The sequence below is a fragment of the Brienomyrus brachyistius genome, chromosome 8 (assembly GCF_023856365.1).
Source record: "Brienomyrus brachyistius isolate T26 chromosome 8, BBRACH_0.4, whole genome shotgun sequence".
NCBI classification, from domain to species: domain Eukaryota; kingdom Metazoa; phylum Chordata; class Actinopteri; order Osteoglossiformes; family Mormyridae; genus Brienomyrus; species Brienomyrus brachyistius.
The window spans coordinates 19,096,668-19,114,929 of record NC_064540.1 but is presented as its reverse complement, the minus strand read 5'-3'; the positions used below and the strand labels follow the sequence as shown (position 1 = coordinate 19,114,929).

The following is an 18,262-nucleotide window of genomic DNA, read 5'->3' as shown; positions in this document are numbered from 1 at the left end:
CTCCTGCCAGAATCTGAGCATCCGTCCTTAACACTCAGCAGTAATGATCACAGAATCTCTAAATTCAGGAACTAAAACTGCTCTCTGTTTGCATACTTGAGATTTTTTTTTTAATAAGCATTTGTAGTTCAAGTCATTATTTGAAGGCAATGCTATTGGTGTTATTTTTACACCCATTATCAGCATGTACCTGCTTGTCATATTCAGGGTTGGAAGAGATCCGGAGTCTATGGGCACAAGGCAGGGAATAACCCAGGATGGGGCACCGATCCATCACAGCCAATATCTCACACAGACACACCTATGGGCAATTTGGTAACTCCAATTGACTGCAGCATGTTTTTGGACTGTTAGGTGAAACCAGAGTACATAGAGGAAACCCCACAATGATTCAGGGAGAACATGCAAACTCCACGCACATTGAGCCATGGTGGAGACTCGAATCCTCATCCCAGAGGTGTGAAGAAACAGTGCTAAGCACAGTACTACACCACCATGCCACAATACTTTTGCTTGTACAATGAATATTTACTTACCGCTAAAGAGAAACCACCACATTTATTTGGCCCATTTTTCTTGCATTACTTTCAGGTCTTCTGTACCAAGAGCTCAAATCCTCACAATCCTCTATTTCATTGTGAAACTTCCGGTAAAACATTTGATTTCTTCATCTATCGCACAGCAACTTTTTGACTTCTCATTAGTACTGACAGATTTCTCAAGTTCATAAAATGCTTTGAATTATCCTGTTAGTATATTTTAATCTATTCTCAATCCATCCAACCACTCACCCTAATGAGGGTCACACAGAGGGGGCCTGGAGCATATCAAAGGCAGATGGACATCCTCAATGGGATGCCAGGCTATCAAAAAGCAGAGGACCCTCCTCGATGGGATGCCAGGCTATCAGAAGACAGAGGACCTTCCTGAATGGGATGCCAGGCTATCGGAAAGCAGGGGAACGTGCTCCACTTGTGTGTGTGTACACAGAGCTGAGGTGGGACTCAAACCCCCAACCTGCAGATGTTACGTTACCTCCTAAGTCACCATGCCACCCATATACTGTTTGCTAACCCGTTCGTTTTTAAATGTGCATTGATACTGAACTCATCCAAGATAATTTATATATTGCCAGACATTTTCTCACTCAACCTGTTTGTACAAAGGATATATTGTTGCCTATTTTTTCTATTTTCAATAATGGCACAAACTAGCCTTTGTTAGCATTCTGTGCCCTTGAAACCGCTCCAACATTTGCCTCTCTAGGTGCTTGATGTATAGATGAATTCTGTGCTCAGAGAGGCCTTTCTGAATGCTGCTGTTGTACTGAGCTGTTCTACATCACTTGTGACCTACCTGTTCACTTTAGCGAGTCCGGCTATTCTAGTCTGATCTGTCTCATTGACAAGCTGTTTCTGGCTAGAGAAATGCCATTGACGGGCTGTTCTTGTTCATCACTCCATTCTCTATAAGCTCTAGGCTGTAATGCATGGAAATCTCAGGATGGTGGCTATTTTTGAGTTTCTAAATCTGCCATGTGTGGCACCAGCAGCTGCTTACTTCGCCATGCTGAGAATCGCCCAGATCACTTGTCTTAGCCGTGCCCATGCATAGTACCTGAAACTCTTGACCCCATCTGTCTGATACTTATACTGTTCCGCAGTTAGGATTTGAAGTTTAGTGGTGTAGGCTGTTTGAATCAACAAGCAGTTGTATCTAAAAACCTCTTCAGTCAGTGTATATACTCGTAAATTTAAACAAACTGTTTGCTTTAATTTAAGAAACTAGAAAAATCCTGCACCTTATTAACACCTTGTTCTCTCAGGAAAATACAAAACACTTTTAATAACTGCAATATGTTTTATGACTAGCAGGAATACTCAACCAAGAGGCAACATTTGAAACATTTTTAAGCCTGACAGATTGTACGACTGCCAATAACACTTACTGCATCTGACATGCGATCAGATTCTCTGCAATCTGTACAGATATAAAGACTATAAATAGGACTGCTCTCCAAAAAACACTGCGATTGGCCCAGTTATGCGGCCCTCTTTAAACCAGCATGAGTTGTGCAGGTTAATTACAATCGCCAGTAGCAAACAACACCTGCTATAATGGAACTTGCAACATTCCAGTGACAGACTCAATCCCTTAACCAGCAGACTATGACGTAGCTTGGAGGCGTCCCCAAGGTTAGGTGCCGTAATGCGCTTTCCGAGAGTCGCATCAGAGTTATTGCGAAAAAGGTAATAACTTTGGTGTAATTGCCGCTATCGTGTTGTCAACAATGAACAATACTACCAATAACACTGTCATAGACATAATAGAGTGTTTTGATAAATGCGGGCAACTCAGTTACGTAAAAAGAATGCATCTGCTTATTTGCTCTATTTAGAGCCATTGGAGAAGGATAAGCGATGCCATTACTGATGAATATAATAGATCGGTTCAGAGCCTCTCTTCTTCCTCGCCTCTTCCTGCAGGCATCGCCGGCAATCCAGTGCTCTTCAATGAAAATGGAGACGCTCCCGGACGCTACGAGATCTACCAGTATCAGATCAAAAACAACACAGCTGAATACAAGATCATTGGCCACTGGACCGACCAGCTTCATTTAAATGTAAGTACTTGTTTTTCAGTGGACTAACAAACAGGCAGGCACTAATACACAGTATGATCCATCAGGCTTCCAGGGTTATAGTGAGGCTGTAACAGGGTCGCTGATTCCCTGGATGGTATACCGATCCACTGCAGGGGCAGCAGGGCACGCTCACATCCGATGGGCCGTTTCAGGACACCAATACACCTCACTGCATGTCAGTGAACTGGTGGGGGGACAAATACCCAGAGAAAACTTGGACAAATTAAGAACATGCAAACACTATGGACAAGGTTTGAACTCACATCCCTGGATAGGTACAGTATAGTGCTACCCACTGAGCCATCATGCTGCCCACATTGCATATCCATCCATCCATCCATCCATCTTCTAACCACTCGAGAGGTTAACAATACAATCCTGGAGACTATATTAGGCAGCATTGAGCCTGGCAGTGAGGTCCATGCTCACACTCACAGACATACAGTTTAGAGGTGCCAGTTATCCACTCTGCCTGGTTGGGACTGCGTGAGAAACCAGGAGAACCCAGAGGAACCCAGCTCATTCCAGGGAAAGCCTGCCACCCACGGTGCAGAATGATGACTTTATTTATTTCAGTGAATAAGATTATAATAGAATAATATTTGTATTGAATTATTTTATTAAAATACAAAGGTGGGACAGTTGCCTCTCGCTTCCCAAGGTTAGTGGTTCGAACCCTGCCCCCACCCTGTGTGTGGAGTTTGCTTGTTCTCCCTGTGTCATATGGAGATCTGATTGGTTTCCTGGTTCCCCCCCCTCCCCTGTGCTGCTAGGCTAATTCACGCCTCTAAATCGCTCATAGCGTATGCATGTATGGACCCTACTATAGAGTGAGTGCGGGATGAGTAGAGTCAGGGGCGCCGCTAGCAATTTTGGGCCCTATGACAAAATATGAGGTTGGGCCCCCCTACCACACCCATTCAGATCTCTGGGGGCCCCTAAAGGGCGTGGGCCCTTAGAATTGTCCCAACTTTCCCCCCCTTAGCGGCGCCCCTGAGTAGAGTGAGTGAGACATGGATTTTAATGCACTAACAGGATAATTCACTAACTCAGAAAGCTTTTCATGACCCTGAGAAATTCACCAATCCTAATGGATAGTCAGAAAAGCGACATGGTCTTTGAAATAATTCTGTGATAGATGAAGGAAGTCAGTTTTTCAGGCTGCTGACCTACATGAAAACCAAGTCTATGATTATATGTATGGTCCCTCTGTATATAACAGAATATACACATATATCTTTAAAGAGAACATTTATATCCTAACATACATTGGGTGTGTGTAAATGAATGTCACTGTCAGTGTTCTCAGGGTTGTTAAATATTAAAGCGGGAATCAGTCATCATTAAATGAGTATGTTAGATGACACTACTAAATGGTTGTTAAACGTGGTCTGAAATAAAGGCTTTGGTGCTGTAGGACTGAAATCGGGGGAAGAAAAATGAACTTGTGGACCTATTTGTAATAACTGTGATAGTTCCCTTTAATGCTGTCCTAATACATGCTGTAAATGTAGTCAAATGTAGAATGACTGGGAGCACCGAGGTCAAAGGTCAATGCTATACAAAATGGTTTAATACAAAGCATATTCCAAGATGTTTAAAAAATAAATAGATAGATACATAAATAAATCAGTATAACACCAAGCCATCTGGGGGAAATGCATTTCCTTTTTTAATAATTAAACAGAAAAGGGCCAAATGTATAACTTACACAGTCTGCATGCCTTTCTGATTTTCTTTTGTTAGTTTATATATGTCTGATAATCATTTCAGAAATTATCAGTATACTTACAGTAAGATATGTAAGTCTTTAATGATTCTATTGACTATAAGCTTAGATGTGCTACAGATATATGGAGGATTTAGAAAGCAGGATAATCAAAAGGACTCACAGACTGAAAAATGTGTGATATATTTTTTTTCATATTTAGAATTAATTAATCAGACAAGGGACTGGGGGAATATTGGAAAGTGTGAAATCTCATTTACTGATTTTAATTCCTCTAACTACACATAAAGGAAAAGTTAGGATGCTAAAATCAATCGGTCGACTAAAGAGACTCTAAAAAATTCAATGTTCCATAGACAATAAAAAATAAAAGCATTAATAATTTACAAGCAATGCGTGTCACACATTGATGCATTAATTTTCAAAGCAGACTATTCCATTTAGGATTTTACGCGGCCATACCCTATTAGAAGGCCGTATTACACAGAGCTGGCCAAGGAATTGATGAATGACCAATAGGAAATGAATCTCGCAGGTTGGCTGCTTTGACTTGACATCCTCAGAGGAGTCTGATTGGTAGGAATGACTCTTGGGGGAAACTCGAGACACGTCAAGCTTGGTGCTCATCTTAAAATTAATATTGTTGTCTTACAGCTTTATTATGATTCTTTAATTAGGCTGAATTCAAACCAAAATGTAATAAAGAGCTATAATCACATTGAAGGAAATGGCATAATCATAAACAATTAAACAAATTTTAAACTGAAAAATGTGTTTGGTGAGTAGAAAGGCATGCTCCTATTTTTGGTACTCTGCTGGGAAATAATGTTAGGCTTAATTACTGACTAATATCTAACAATAAGAACTGTCTCTTTGTGTATTCCAATTACAACCAATAAATGAACCAGTGACAAATCCAACTTTTGGGCACTCGCATTGGCAGAATGTAATACCAGATTAATTTTTCATATGCTAATTTGTTCTAAGGAAATTTAATCATAGCTGTCCATGCCTTAATGTTTATGTTAACAGTGACTGGTGGCTCTGATAGAGCATTTGGTCATAAGGTAAAATCCATCCATCCGATGCAAAAGCAGTATCATCTTATGGATAAGATTACTCTCATTTGGTTTCGGGAAATGGCACAGGAACTCATTGGTAACGATTGTTTGCACAGTCTGGTGTTGCCATGGATACTGTTGCTACACAGCTGTAAATCTAACTCATGCATTTGGTTATTTGTCATGTGTTCTCTCAAGTTGAAAAAGAAAAATCCATCCATCCATCTTCTGCACCTGCTTGTCCTGTTTAGGGTCAAGGGGGGGGGGGGGGGGGGGGTCCAGAGCCTATCCTGGAAGCTACAGGCACAAGGCAGGGAATAACCCAGGGTGGGGTGCCAACCCATTGCAGGGGGCAGAGGTCCACATGCACATACACACAAACACGCACACACAGACACACTCACACACACACACATGTAAACACACACACAATCACACACACAGGGAGTGTGATAATAATAAATAAGAATTTAAAAAACCAAATGTACAGTCAGAGTCGTAGTAATATCACAGTACTGCAGCGCATTCATAAGATTTATTGCCTTAGGAATGAACGATTTTTTAATAAATTGCTCTTCTTGCCAGAACTGTTCTATGTATGTCCTACCTGATGGGAGAACCCTGCTTTATTTCCTCTAGACAGTCAGTGTTTATTGATGAGTGTTAAATGCTCAAACCTTGCGAACGAAGTAAAAGCAAGTAAGCTTTTGATTAGACTAACTAGGTTAACATTCTCACTGACCCAGGGTGGGGGGGAGTGCTCTTACAGCAGGGGGGGCTGACAGGGGGTGGGGTGGGAGGAGGGGCTTGGTAAAATTTGCCTGCCTGAGCTGGGGGAGGGTGTTCTCAGTAAATTGTTGTGAATTTTGCATGATTTGCATACTCTGTAAAATGTGGTCCCCCTTGGTAAGTCTCGCTCTGGGTCCCCTGCTATGATGCCCCCCCCCCCCCCCCCAATCCCCTGCGTTCTCCCCTACTAGGTTGACCCCACACCCCCTCAGTTTCCTGAGGAATAAAATACCTTCGGCTGGACTGCTTACAGGAAAATTGGGTATTTGCTGTAAAATTTGGTTTATAATCAATAAAGGTTCCAAGATATTTCAAATTGTTCCCCATCTTCCACTGGCTGATTATCGAGGTGAAGAGCAAGCAGCTTCATTTCATATAATTTTCTTTTACGTTAATTAATAAAAAAAACTTAATTTACACCAGCTTTCTAGCTTGCAGACCTGCTCATAATACATACCATTGTTATTTTTGCATAACAGTCCAAACGAAGCCATATCTAAGCAGTACTTAAATAAGTCATCACTGGAATTTTTCACTTTATTAGTGTAAATTCATTTCATTGGTGTAAATTCATTGGTGCTCCAGGGTTCAGAACAACCAATACACTGACATGGTTCTGTTCACACAGACTTCATGTGGGCAGCCAAATGGTCTTATGCCAGTGCATCAAAAAACCACTGTCAGCAATGTGGGTCAGTGTAAGATTGGGGTCCTCAGTGGGTCCAGATATTCAATAACAGGTGAGATGAGATGATGACTGACAACCCTCCACATGCATTTGTCTCTTTTGGAAGTCAAAGCCACAGGACAAAAGTTATTCAACTCTTTAGACTCTGTATTTTTGGGAAATTGTATTAATTAATGACAGTTCCCATTTATTTGCCATTGGGTGGGTGTTCAGTAACAAACTGTACAACCTTATTAAGACACCGTTTTAAGGAGCTCAGCCATGCAGACAGTCAGGTGCCGGTGCTTTGTTGGGTGTTAAATGAATTGTTTCATTCTTTTCAAATCGCTGCATCATCAAAGAAACCCATGAGGCTATTAGTGGGCCACTACGCAGTCAGTCATCCATCAGTCTGTGCATTATCGCTCAGGTAATCTATCCATTGTTATGTTTTTCATAAATAGGCGTGTGAGGGTGAGGTACTAAGCGAGTGGTAAATTGCTGGCATGGGAGTTTGAAGCTTCTGACTATTAGTTTAGTTACTTTATACAGCAAGACACACTCGTCCATCATTCATGAACGTTCATGAGTGTTCCAGTCGCTAGGCCATAAACCAGTTGAGCATATGGGATTTTGAACCTACAACAATGACTGTTGTTCCTCAACAAATTCTTTTTGCATCTTGTATTGATGTTATTTGTAGATCGAAGTGAAATTACAAAATCTATTATTGCAGGAAAACATAATTTTTATATATGGATTCAATCCTACAATTGTTAGATATTTATCAAAGTAACTGTAGATGGATCAACTGAACAATCATTTTGAGTCAAATTATTAATGAATTAATGTTAATAAGGACTAAAAGCAAGGAGAAGGTGGAAATATGATTAAGGGGGTCATCAACATGGCAGCTAAACTGAAAGCGAAGCATGATTAAAGGTAAGCATTAATCTGAGGTTGTCGTGTTTAGAGTTGGCGAATGATAAGAAACCTGGCTGTGCTTGCTGCCATGCATATTCCTTCTCCTGGCCATCAGCTATGTCACCCTGCTCTCCAAGACAAAATGCATCTGCTGCATTTTTCAACAACGAAAGAGGTGTGAGTGCACAGCCACCTTGTCAGACCAACCTCTCAGCCGCTCGTCACTTTTGGTCTCGACTTCATGTGGATTCCGGGTGTCTGCATGCGATTTGGTGTGTGGCCCTTGCAGGCCCCTGTGGACGTTGAGGACCAGTCTGCTGCCATCCTGGGCAGCTTATTAGTCTAAAAACTGATGGTGGAGCATGATCTGCAAGTGCATAAACTCCTAGACTGAAATAATCTTTCATCAAGTTTCCCTAGACTAATAAGCGGATCACAAAAGATGGTCTAATGGGATATCCATCAGATAAGCAAGACAATGATCCCTGACACCTCAAAATGAGCCCCTCATAAGGTATCCCCTGAGGCATCCACTGGGTATGACCAAAATAATCATCAGGACTTCATAATCTAAAGTACCAGTCGTTTTAAGATCTCCTGACTTTGCTGAGCTATACCGTAAGACTGATAAGTTGGTGTACCGAAAGCGCCCCATTTACCTCTAAAATAAGTGGATACTTGGAGCAGCTATTTAGGCTGAAGTAAGGCTTCCCTCGCTTTAGGAGGTTAGACACCAGTCACCGAGAACTCTACGGTAGACTGAGCAAAACATTAATTCCATCACTGCTGTGTTTTAATCCAATTTGTGTTTTTCCCATGCAGTGTGATTTGTTATATCGCTGCGCTAAATAAACCAGGCAACATCACGGTCCTTTAAGCTTTAATGATGGGCCCCGTTCAGCGGAGCGATATAATGAGCTGGATGCGAGACTCTGAAGAGCTTTGAAAATGGTCAGTGCTTGGTAGTAATTGGCGATCACGTCACATGTCACAACGTTAAATGACAAAACCAGCAACCGTGGAGGGTTTGTCAAACGTACGAGCGTCACCCTGCACTTAATAGTTCATTTAAGTATGATTACTCTGCGAAAACGGTCTTTACCGCAAAAGCCGGTGCGAAATGGTTACAGTGTGGTAGTTTGTTACAGGTCCAGTTGATCCGCATGCTGAGTGCTCTGCTTTGCCTGCACTGCCCAGGAATACTTCTGTTTCATTTTGAAGTTCTTTGAATTGATCCCTTTGATTAATTGTATTACTATTGAATCCTGCCCTGGTTAACTTTATCACTGTGGAAAAGCCTGGGAGAGTTTCCATTTGCTGATTCCCTTTTCCTGGGTAGACTACAACTGCCATTTTGGCAGAATGAGGAAAACAGCTAACATGCTTCAAATATGAAAGCGAAATGCGAATGTACAGGTTCAGCTAGAATCAGGAACAGCTTAAACGAATTAACTGAAGCAATGATCACTGTCACTATAGGATCTGAATCAACCTGAAACTACTGAAAAAATAACTAAAAAAATACCTAAAAAGCAAGAGAGATACAACAAAATGTACATGCCCAGTTCCTGTGAGGGGCTTTGCTAGTGTCAATAGAGACAATTAAAGGTAATCAGCCATTTTATGGAAATTTATGCAAATACATGAGATGGGCCTTAACTTCCTATAATTGGTAAGGGTGCAGGTCTGGCAGATGGTCTAAAGTCCTTTATTACTTGAACTAATACTTCAGTAGTTTAACACGATTGATTCAGTTTGACAGCGCATGCGCTGCTCAAACCCAAAGTCGACCCAGATCCTGTAGTTATAGTCACCTTACTCACATTACTGATCCACCTGCTCATACCATCCCATAATCCTGTCTTTATCCATTTTCAGGAAATACTGATTCAATTAGGATTACAAATCATGTGGCATTGTGTTTAGTTGGTAATCCTATAAAACATAAGACAGGGTAGCCCAGGATGGGAATTCAATGCATAGAATAGCACTTCCACATCACAGACTGGGGACAATTCGGAGTCACTAAATCATTTCGAACACTCCGCAGTGTGACAGGAAACCTCTAGGAACCACGTGTACATGCCAGGGGAAAATGTGCAGATGTGTGTATAAAAATAATCCATCATAAAAATCAAGCTACAATTATGTGCAAAACGATTTTTTCGTCATTTTAAATATATTTAGTTATTTGGTTTGTCTCATCCTCATTTAAATCTTTTAAAAGGCATAAAGACACCAGAGTCAAAAAAGTTAAATAGGAAGCTTATAAATCATTTTTATATCCATTCAATGTCCATGTACTTGCCCAGAGGGGGGGCCCTGGGGGTCTGGGAGGCCACACAGGCAGGGGAACGCCATGGCACAGGGTACTTTGCTGTTTTTTATTCAACGAAATTCAACACAAATTTAATATCCCGGGATGGAAAGTACATTACTGCGTTTACTTTATGCAGCTTTTGACAAGAGTGCGTGTTCATTTTAAGGGATTTTATTCCAGTACAAGTGCTGGTAGCCGCTGAATTGCGATGCTGTCACGTGTTATTATGAAGCCCGTGTTCAGGGAGAAATCGGCGCTATTCAGCCAGACCCCAAACTGCAAATGGGTAATAAAATACAGAGCGGTGGCAGCCCTGCACTAATTTAGCTCCACATTATGTGCTTATTAACAAGCAAGACCACAATGAGAACTGTCTTCTGTCTTTTAGAAGCTTGCTTTTTTACATCTTGTTGTAACAGTATCACAGTTCCTCAGTCTAGTTTTAATGATGTATTATCATGTTATTTGAATTATTGAATAGCACAGACTGAAATAACCATGCTCACTGGCTAGCTGGTGTCCCCTGCCTCATTCCTGTGACTGACTGGAATCCCCTCCAGGGTGTCCCCTGCCTCATTCCTGTGACTGACTGGAATCCCCTCCAGGGTGTCCCCTGCCTCATTCCTGTGACTGACTGGAATCCCCTCCAGGGTGTCCCCTGCCTCGTGGCCTGTGACTGACTGGAATCCCCTCCAGGGTGTCCCCTGTCTCATTCCTGTGACTGACTGGAATCCCCTCCAGGGTGTCCCCTGCCTCATTCCTGTGACTGACTGGAATCCCCTCCTGGATGTCCCCTGCCTCGTGCCCTGTGACTGACTGGAATCCCCTCCAGGGTGTCCCCTGCCTCGTAGCCTGTGACTGACTGGTATCCCATCCAGGGTGTCCTCTGCCTCATTCCTGTGACTGACTGGAATCCCCTCCAGGGTGTCCCCTGCCTCATTCCTGTGACTGACTGGAATCCCCTCCAGGGTGTCCCCTGCCTCATTCCTGTGACTGACTGGAATCCCCTCCAGGGTGTCCCCTGCCTCATTCCTGTGACTGACTTGAATCCCCTCCAGGGTGTCCCCTGCCTCATTCCTGTGACTGACTGGAATCCCCTCCAGGGTGTCCCCTGCCTCATTCCTGTGACTGACTAGAATCACCTACAGGGTGTCCCCTGCCTCGTGGCCTGTGACTGACTGGAATACCCTCCAGGGTGTCCCCTGCCTTGTGGCCTGTGACTGACTGGTATCCCCTCCAAGGTGTGCCCTGCCTCGAGGCTTGTGACTGACTGGTATCCCCTCCAAGGTGTCCCCTGTCTCGTGGCCTGTGACTGACTTGAATCCCCTCCAGGGTGTCCCCTGCCTCATTCCTGTGACTGACTGGAATCCCCTCCAGGGTGTCCCCTGCCTCATTCCTGTGACTGACTAGAATCACCTACAGGGTGTCCCCTGCCTCGTGGCCTGTGACTGACTGGAATACCCTCCAGGGTGTCCCCTGCCTTGTGGCCTGTGACTGACTGGTATCCCCTCCAAGGTGTGCCCTGCCTCGAGGCTTGTGACTGACTGGTATCCCCTCCAAGGTGTCCCCTGTCTCGTGGCCTGTGACTGACTTGAATCCCCTCCAGGGTGTCCCCTGCCTCATTCCTGTGACTGACTGGAATCCCCTCCAGGGTGTCCCCTGCCTCATTCCTGTGACTGACTAGAATCACCTACAGGGTGTCCCCTGCCTCGTGGCCTGTGACTGACTGGAATACCCTCCAGGGTGTCCCCTGCCTTGTGGCCTGTGACTGACTGGTATCCCCTCCAAGGTGTGCCCTGCCTCGAGGCTTGTGACTGACTGGTATCCCCTCCAAGGTGTCCCCTGTCTCGTGGCCTGTGACTGACTGGTATCCCCTCCAGGGAATCCCCTGCCTCGTGCACTGTGACTGACTGACATCCCCTTCAGGGAATGCCCTGCCTCGTGCACTGTGACTGACTGACATCCCTTTCAGGGAATCCCCTGCCTCGTGCTTGTGACTGACTGGCATTCCCTCCAGGGAATTCCCTGCCTCGAGCCCTGTGACTGACTGGCATTCCCTCCAGGGAATCCCCTGCCTCATGCACTGTGACTGACAATCATCCCCTCCAGGGATCCCCCTGCCTCGTGCCCTGTGCCTGACTGGCATTCCCTCAAGGGTGTCCCCTGCCTTCTTGGGTTAGGCTCCAGGCGCACGGTGACCCAGTACTGAATCGGTAGTCATGGAAATGAGATGGATTATATAATAGTGGCCTACTTACCCAAGTCAAAGGATCAAAGCCGACACAATCTTGACATCGTCAAGATTATTCAGCAGGAGGGTATTCACTAGATGTGTATTTTTTCTGGATAAGACAGATGTTCTGCTTAAGTGAAATGAATTGAATATATGATAATACATTGTCATCGTTTCATGATTATGGATTGGAAAACATTGTCCTCTATGAAAGGATGGCTTTTGTATGAAAAAAAAAAACAGAAAAAGTCTATTTCAATAAAATATATTTAGTTATATACTTGTGATACAAATTAGTTACTCAAAAATTGTGAGAACAAAAAAATCATTTTCATATGCAATGACATAATACATTATGGTGAATAAAATATTTTTTTGTGGTTATTCTATTTTACTAGGAGGGCTAATATTCCTCCAGATCCGCTCTTTATCCATTTAAACATCATACCAACCATGTAAATAATTACACTCTATTATTACACATTATCTAATTAAGGGTGTTTTGCAAGAACATAAATACTTGAGTTAAGGTGCAGTCACACTAGCGTGAAAAAATATTTGCTTCTCATTCAGTTCCATTATAGCTGTGCAGGGCGAAAATCTGATTTCAAACTTCTAGGAGCAGAGCAATATTGCGAAGTGGTTTTGCACCCAATTCATCTTAATTGAACTTTGACCTGCAAATTTGCATAGGTCAACCAATCAGGTATTGTGTGGGTGGGGTTGACATCTCAGTTTCACCAGTCATGGATCGTGGAGCAACCAACTGTCGATTGTCAGAATATAAATGTAGAAACAGGACAAAAGTAGTGAGCATTCAAATGGGTCTCAAAGGAGCAAAGCATATTCCGGTGCATTTTGTTACAGTATGCGTCTCACCTAGCTTACCGGGTTAGAAGAGTAATATAAAAATACGTGTTTATACACCTCTGTGCTCCTAATTTCACCAATACTGACTGTCGATTTCACTTATTCCTTATTAACATCACTGCACCAACACTGACTTGAAACAAAATATCACATTCTGTACCACGCCCACTTTGGCTCGATGCTGTGAAGGTGTGAATATTTTTTCACGCCAGTGTGCTCATATCTTTAATTGAGGTTTTTTTTTTTTTTTTTTTATGAAGCATGCCTTAGTTTCATGTTAACGTTGCAGTATTGCCCATCCCATTCCGTAACTCATGATCCATCGCCTCTGCTCCGTAGATCCGGGCGATGCAGTGGCCGGGCGGAATTCGCCAGGTGCCCGGCTCCATCTGCAGCCAGCCGTGCCGCCCAGGAGAACGTAAGAAGATCGTGAAGGGCATCCCCTGCTGCTGGCACTGCGAGCGCTGCGATGGCTACCAGTACCAAGCCGACACCTTCACGTGCAAGATGTGCCGCTTCGACCTGCGGCCCGATGAGAACCACACAGCCTGTCAGCCCATCCCCATCATCAAGCTGGAGTGGAGCTCTCCCTGGGCCATCATCCCTGTCTTCATCGCCGTCCTGGGCATCCTGGCTACCCTGCTGGTAGTGGTCACCTTCATCCGCTACAACGACACGCCCATCGTCAAGGCCTCGGGCCGCGAGCTCAGCTACGTGCTGCTGACGGGCATCTTCCTCTGCTACGCCACCACCTTCCTCATGATCTCCACTCCCAGCGTGGGCGTCTGCTCGCTGCGACGCATCTTCCTGGGCCTGGGCATGAGCATCAGCTACGCAGCACTGCTCACCAAGACCAACCGCATCTACCGCATCTTCGAGCAGGGCAAGCGGTCGGTGAGCGCCCCCCGGTTCATCAGCCCCGCCTCCCAGCTGGTCATCGCTTTCAGCCTCATCTCTGTGCAGCTGCTGGGCGTCTGCGTGTGGTTCGGGGTGGACCCCTCACAGGCCCTGGTGGATTATGAGGAGCAGCGCACGATCAACCCAACCCTGGCACGCGGGGTGCTGAAATGCGACATCTCAGACCTGTCACTCATCTGCCTGCTGGGCTACAGCATGCTACTCATGGTCACCTGCACCGTCTACGCCATCAAGACACGTGGCGTCCCTGAGACCTTCAATGAGGCCAAGCCCATCGGCTTCACCATGTACACAACCTGCATCATCTGGCTGGCCTTCATTCCCATCTTCTTCGGGACGTCGCAGTCGACAGAGAAGGTGAGTCTTGACATAGACAGAGAATGATACCGCCCATGTGCGATTAACCTATTAGCCCGAAGCACTTAATCACTCAAGCGGTAAACAAAGTAGGAACACTTGGAAGCAGTCTGATTGGTCCAGCCTTTCGTAACAAGACAATGGGATAATGCCATTGTTTTTCATCACGGTTGACACAGGAGCATACGGTGCAATCAATAACAGGATGATCGCCTTAGCCAATAAAGAAATCATCCATCAGATAGGAGGTTTTTACAGCTCTTGAATACATTAACTGTGTTTTAGAAAAGAATACATATATTCCAGAAGTAGATAACCTCAGATTGTTTTGGGACCTAAGGCAAAAGTGGATTATTAAGCACCTGCATTGATTAAATGCACAAAATAAATGATAACTGTTTTTTCCACATGTCATGGTTAAGTTTGAGGTAGGCTATTGAAAAGAGTCATAGAGTAGGGTGAAATGAGAGAAGTCATTTCAAGTGGGCCTTTGAAAATCCCCTCGCGGCCTATGCTTCAGTTTGTTCTCTCGCTAGCTTTGCACCAGCACACGAAGGCCACAGCGTGACTGAACGCGGGTCTTTCTTGTGCACACGTGCGGGGTGAGGCACGGCAGAACCACTGAAGGGAGCTGAGTTACGCAACTCCACCTGCTTAATCACTTTCTTTTGCAGTTTTATTTTTCATGTCCTTCACAACTTTTAAGTGAAGTAGGTGTGAATGTGGCTGTGAGTCGATTTCACTGCAAAGCACTGGGAAGCAACCACTCCGGTTACTGCACTGCCCCCTAATGGTCAAGGCCCTCAAAACACTGGGCAACAGCCATAGCACACATGTTAATCAAAGAAATGGACTCTATATAAAATACTGTGCAAACACCTTAGACAGTCAAAGAAAATGTTTCAATCTATTTATCTTAGTAGTAAATGTATATTTGCTCAAAAAAAAACACAATTTTACATTATAACATAAGCAAATGAACAGTATCACAATAAAAAGTAAACAGAAATTTTGTCTGTTCTCCAGAAAGTTCCTGATATCTTGTTAAATGGCTAGATAACCTCCACTTTGGTTCCAAAAACTCTCGTTAGGGGTGCCTCAGCCATTCTATGACTTTGTTAATTTGTCTCCACCTGCTCAATTAATTAATTAACTTGATTTGTTACAAAAAACTTAATGGGGTATTCATCCATCCATTTTCCAAACCGCTTATCCTTCCAGGTCGCGAGGAGTCCGCCTATCCCGGAAGCTATGGGTACGAGGCAGGGAACAACCCAGGATGGGGGGGCCGGCCCATCACAGGGTTAATGGGGTATTGAATAGCCGAGGATGGTGGGGTAGTGGTTGAGTCAGAAAAATGTATGGCTGAATTAGATCGTTGCTGTGAATAGCGGAGTGACTTTTATTGAAGCCGCGTGGTGGTACCATGGTTAGCACTGTCGCCTCACACCTCTGGGAGCAGCATTCAAATCTCCCCCAGGCTTCCATGTGTGTGGAATTTGCATGCTCTTCTCGTGCCATCATGGAGTTTCCTGCAGGTATTCCGGTTTTCCACCACAGTCTAAGTACAGGCTGAGGTTAAACAGAGTAACCTATTTGTCCGGAGGTGTATGTATGTGAGTGAATGGTGAGTGAGTGTGCCATGCGATGGGTTGGCACCCCATCCTGGGTTGTTCCCTGCCTTGTGTCTGTAGCTTCCAAGATAGGCTCTGGACTCCCTGTGACCCTCAATAGCACAAGGAGCTACAGAAGATGGATGGATTGATGATGATTATTATTATTGCTGTTCCCTGCACCTATGGCCAGGATAAGCAGTTCTAAAGAGAAGATGATTGGTGTTATTTTGATTATTATTATTTATTTGTTTCTCTAAAATGAAAGTTGCAGGTTATTATGGGACCAATAGACAGCGGTGCTTGGGGCTCAGAGGGATTATCAGAGTTCAACCTCCTCCCATTATTTGGACTGTGAGCAGCACAATGGCTGTAAGTCCTATAGTTTAAAGCTGTTTCTGTACCGGCTCTTTAGAGTTTGACACTTTGGAGAAATTACAGTGGGAATTGGACTCATAATGTACGCCAGGAATTTTCTTCTTAATGTAAGCTTTTTACATTTTGCATAACTGAGCTGTGACTTCATAGCTGACTTTCAACTTGCTCACGGCACACTCGCTCTCCATTCTTCTCCTGAACGTAGTCAATTGGTGTGTGACCCCTGTGTGGATGAATGAGGAATTACACCTCCTAATGGAGGACTGGCGAGTGCCGCAGGTCCCCTGAGAGGACGAGCTGTGACGGTGTGATGTTAATTGGGTCTTTGATACGAGACGACCAGGAAGAGACCACGCTGTGGGGAGATGATCTAGGCAGGCAAGTCAGTGGGTGGCATGATTTGAGGGGTGGAGGTTGAACTGTAAAGACGTGGCACTCTTGCATGTGTGTGTGTGGATTATGGGACCATGTGTGGACCAAATATCCCCCACAATGTGATAAAAAAAACCTGTTATTTTGACGTTGTGAGGACCATTTTCAGATCCCCACAAAGATGTGTGAATGCAATAAAAAAAAAATTGTTTGGTTACTTTTGGTTAGGGTTAGGGCTTTGTAAGGGCTGAGATTGTCATGTTCTGATTAGAGTTTTCCCCATAGAAATTAATGGAGAGTCCCCACAAAGATATAATTACAAACCTCTGTGTGTGTGTGTGTGTGCGTGTGTGTGTGTGTGTGTGTGTGTGTATTCGTGTGTGCATGGGCACTCGTGGGTGTGAAAACCTTCTCTTTGCATAATGTTGGCACAGAGCCGACAGAGCCAGCAGGGGCCTTGGAAACAATAGCTGTTTACACAACTGCCCGTCTTTTATGGTTGGGCAGGGATTGTAGTAAATTATAACGTGGCTTTACATCAGCTTTTCACACATAACTAAACCCCCAAGACTTTGTGTTCTTGACACAATATAAAAAAAAAACACACTTTGAGCTACGCTATTGTCTTCTCTGACATTCTCTTCTTTCTTGCAGTTAGTATTTAATTTGAGGCTTGCAACCCATAGTCTATTGAAGGATTGAGATAAGAATTGCCTTTCTCCTTAGAGTTAACACAAGAATTTGGTTAATTAGCACTTCCTAAAAAATCTAAATGCAGAATTCTTTACTTTTGAAAATAAAAAAAGGAAAACTAACAAGACAGGGTACGACTTCACAATGCCTGTGGAATTTATAGTAAATTGGTACATAGGTCATGGGCATAATTAGAGATACACTACTGTATATTGGCAAAAGTATTGGGACACTCCTCCAAATCATTGAATTCAGGTGTTCCAATCACTTCCATAGTCACAGGTGCATAAAATCAAGCACCTAGACATGCAGAATGCTTCTACAAACATTTGTGAAAGAATGAGCAACTCTTAGGAGATCGTTGAATTCAAACGCCACCTGTGCAATAAGTCCATTCGTGAAATTTCCTCGCTACTAAATATTCCACGGTCAACTGTTAGTAGCAATACAACAAAGTGGAGGCAACTGAGAACATCAGCAACTCAGCCACAAAGTGGTAGGTCACGTAAAATCACATAGTGGGGACAACGCATGCTGAGGTGCACAGTGTGCAGAAGTCTGCAGAGTCAATAGCTACAGACCTCCAAACTTTGTGCGGCCTTCAGATTAGCTCATGAATAGTACGTAGATAACTTCATGGAATGAGTTTCCTTGGCTGAGCAGCTGCATTCAAACCTTACATCACGAAGTGCGA

At 43.9% G+C, this 18,262-nt stretch overlaps 1 protein-coding gene across 2 annotated transcripts in view; it reads left to right on the top strand.

The window, feature by feature from the left end:
• The window catches only part of LOC125747266 (metabotropic glutamate receptor 4-like), a 398,550-nt gene that overhangs the window by 364,748 nt on the left and 15,540 nt on the right, over nt 1–18,262 (top strand). For both annotated transcript variants that reach the window (XM_049022267.1, XM_049022266.1), the window contains 2 exons: nt 2,487–2,623; nt 13,577–14,512. In XM_049022267.1, the coding sequence (XP_048878224.1) occupies nt 2,487–2,623; nt 13,577–14,512 (1,073 nt within the window). The remainder of the gene's footprint in view (nt 1–2,486; nt 2,624–13,576; nt 14,513–18,262) is intronic.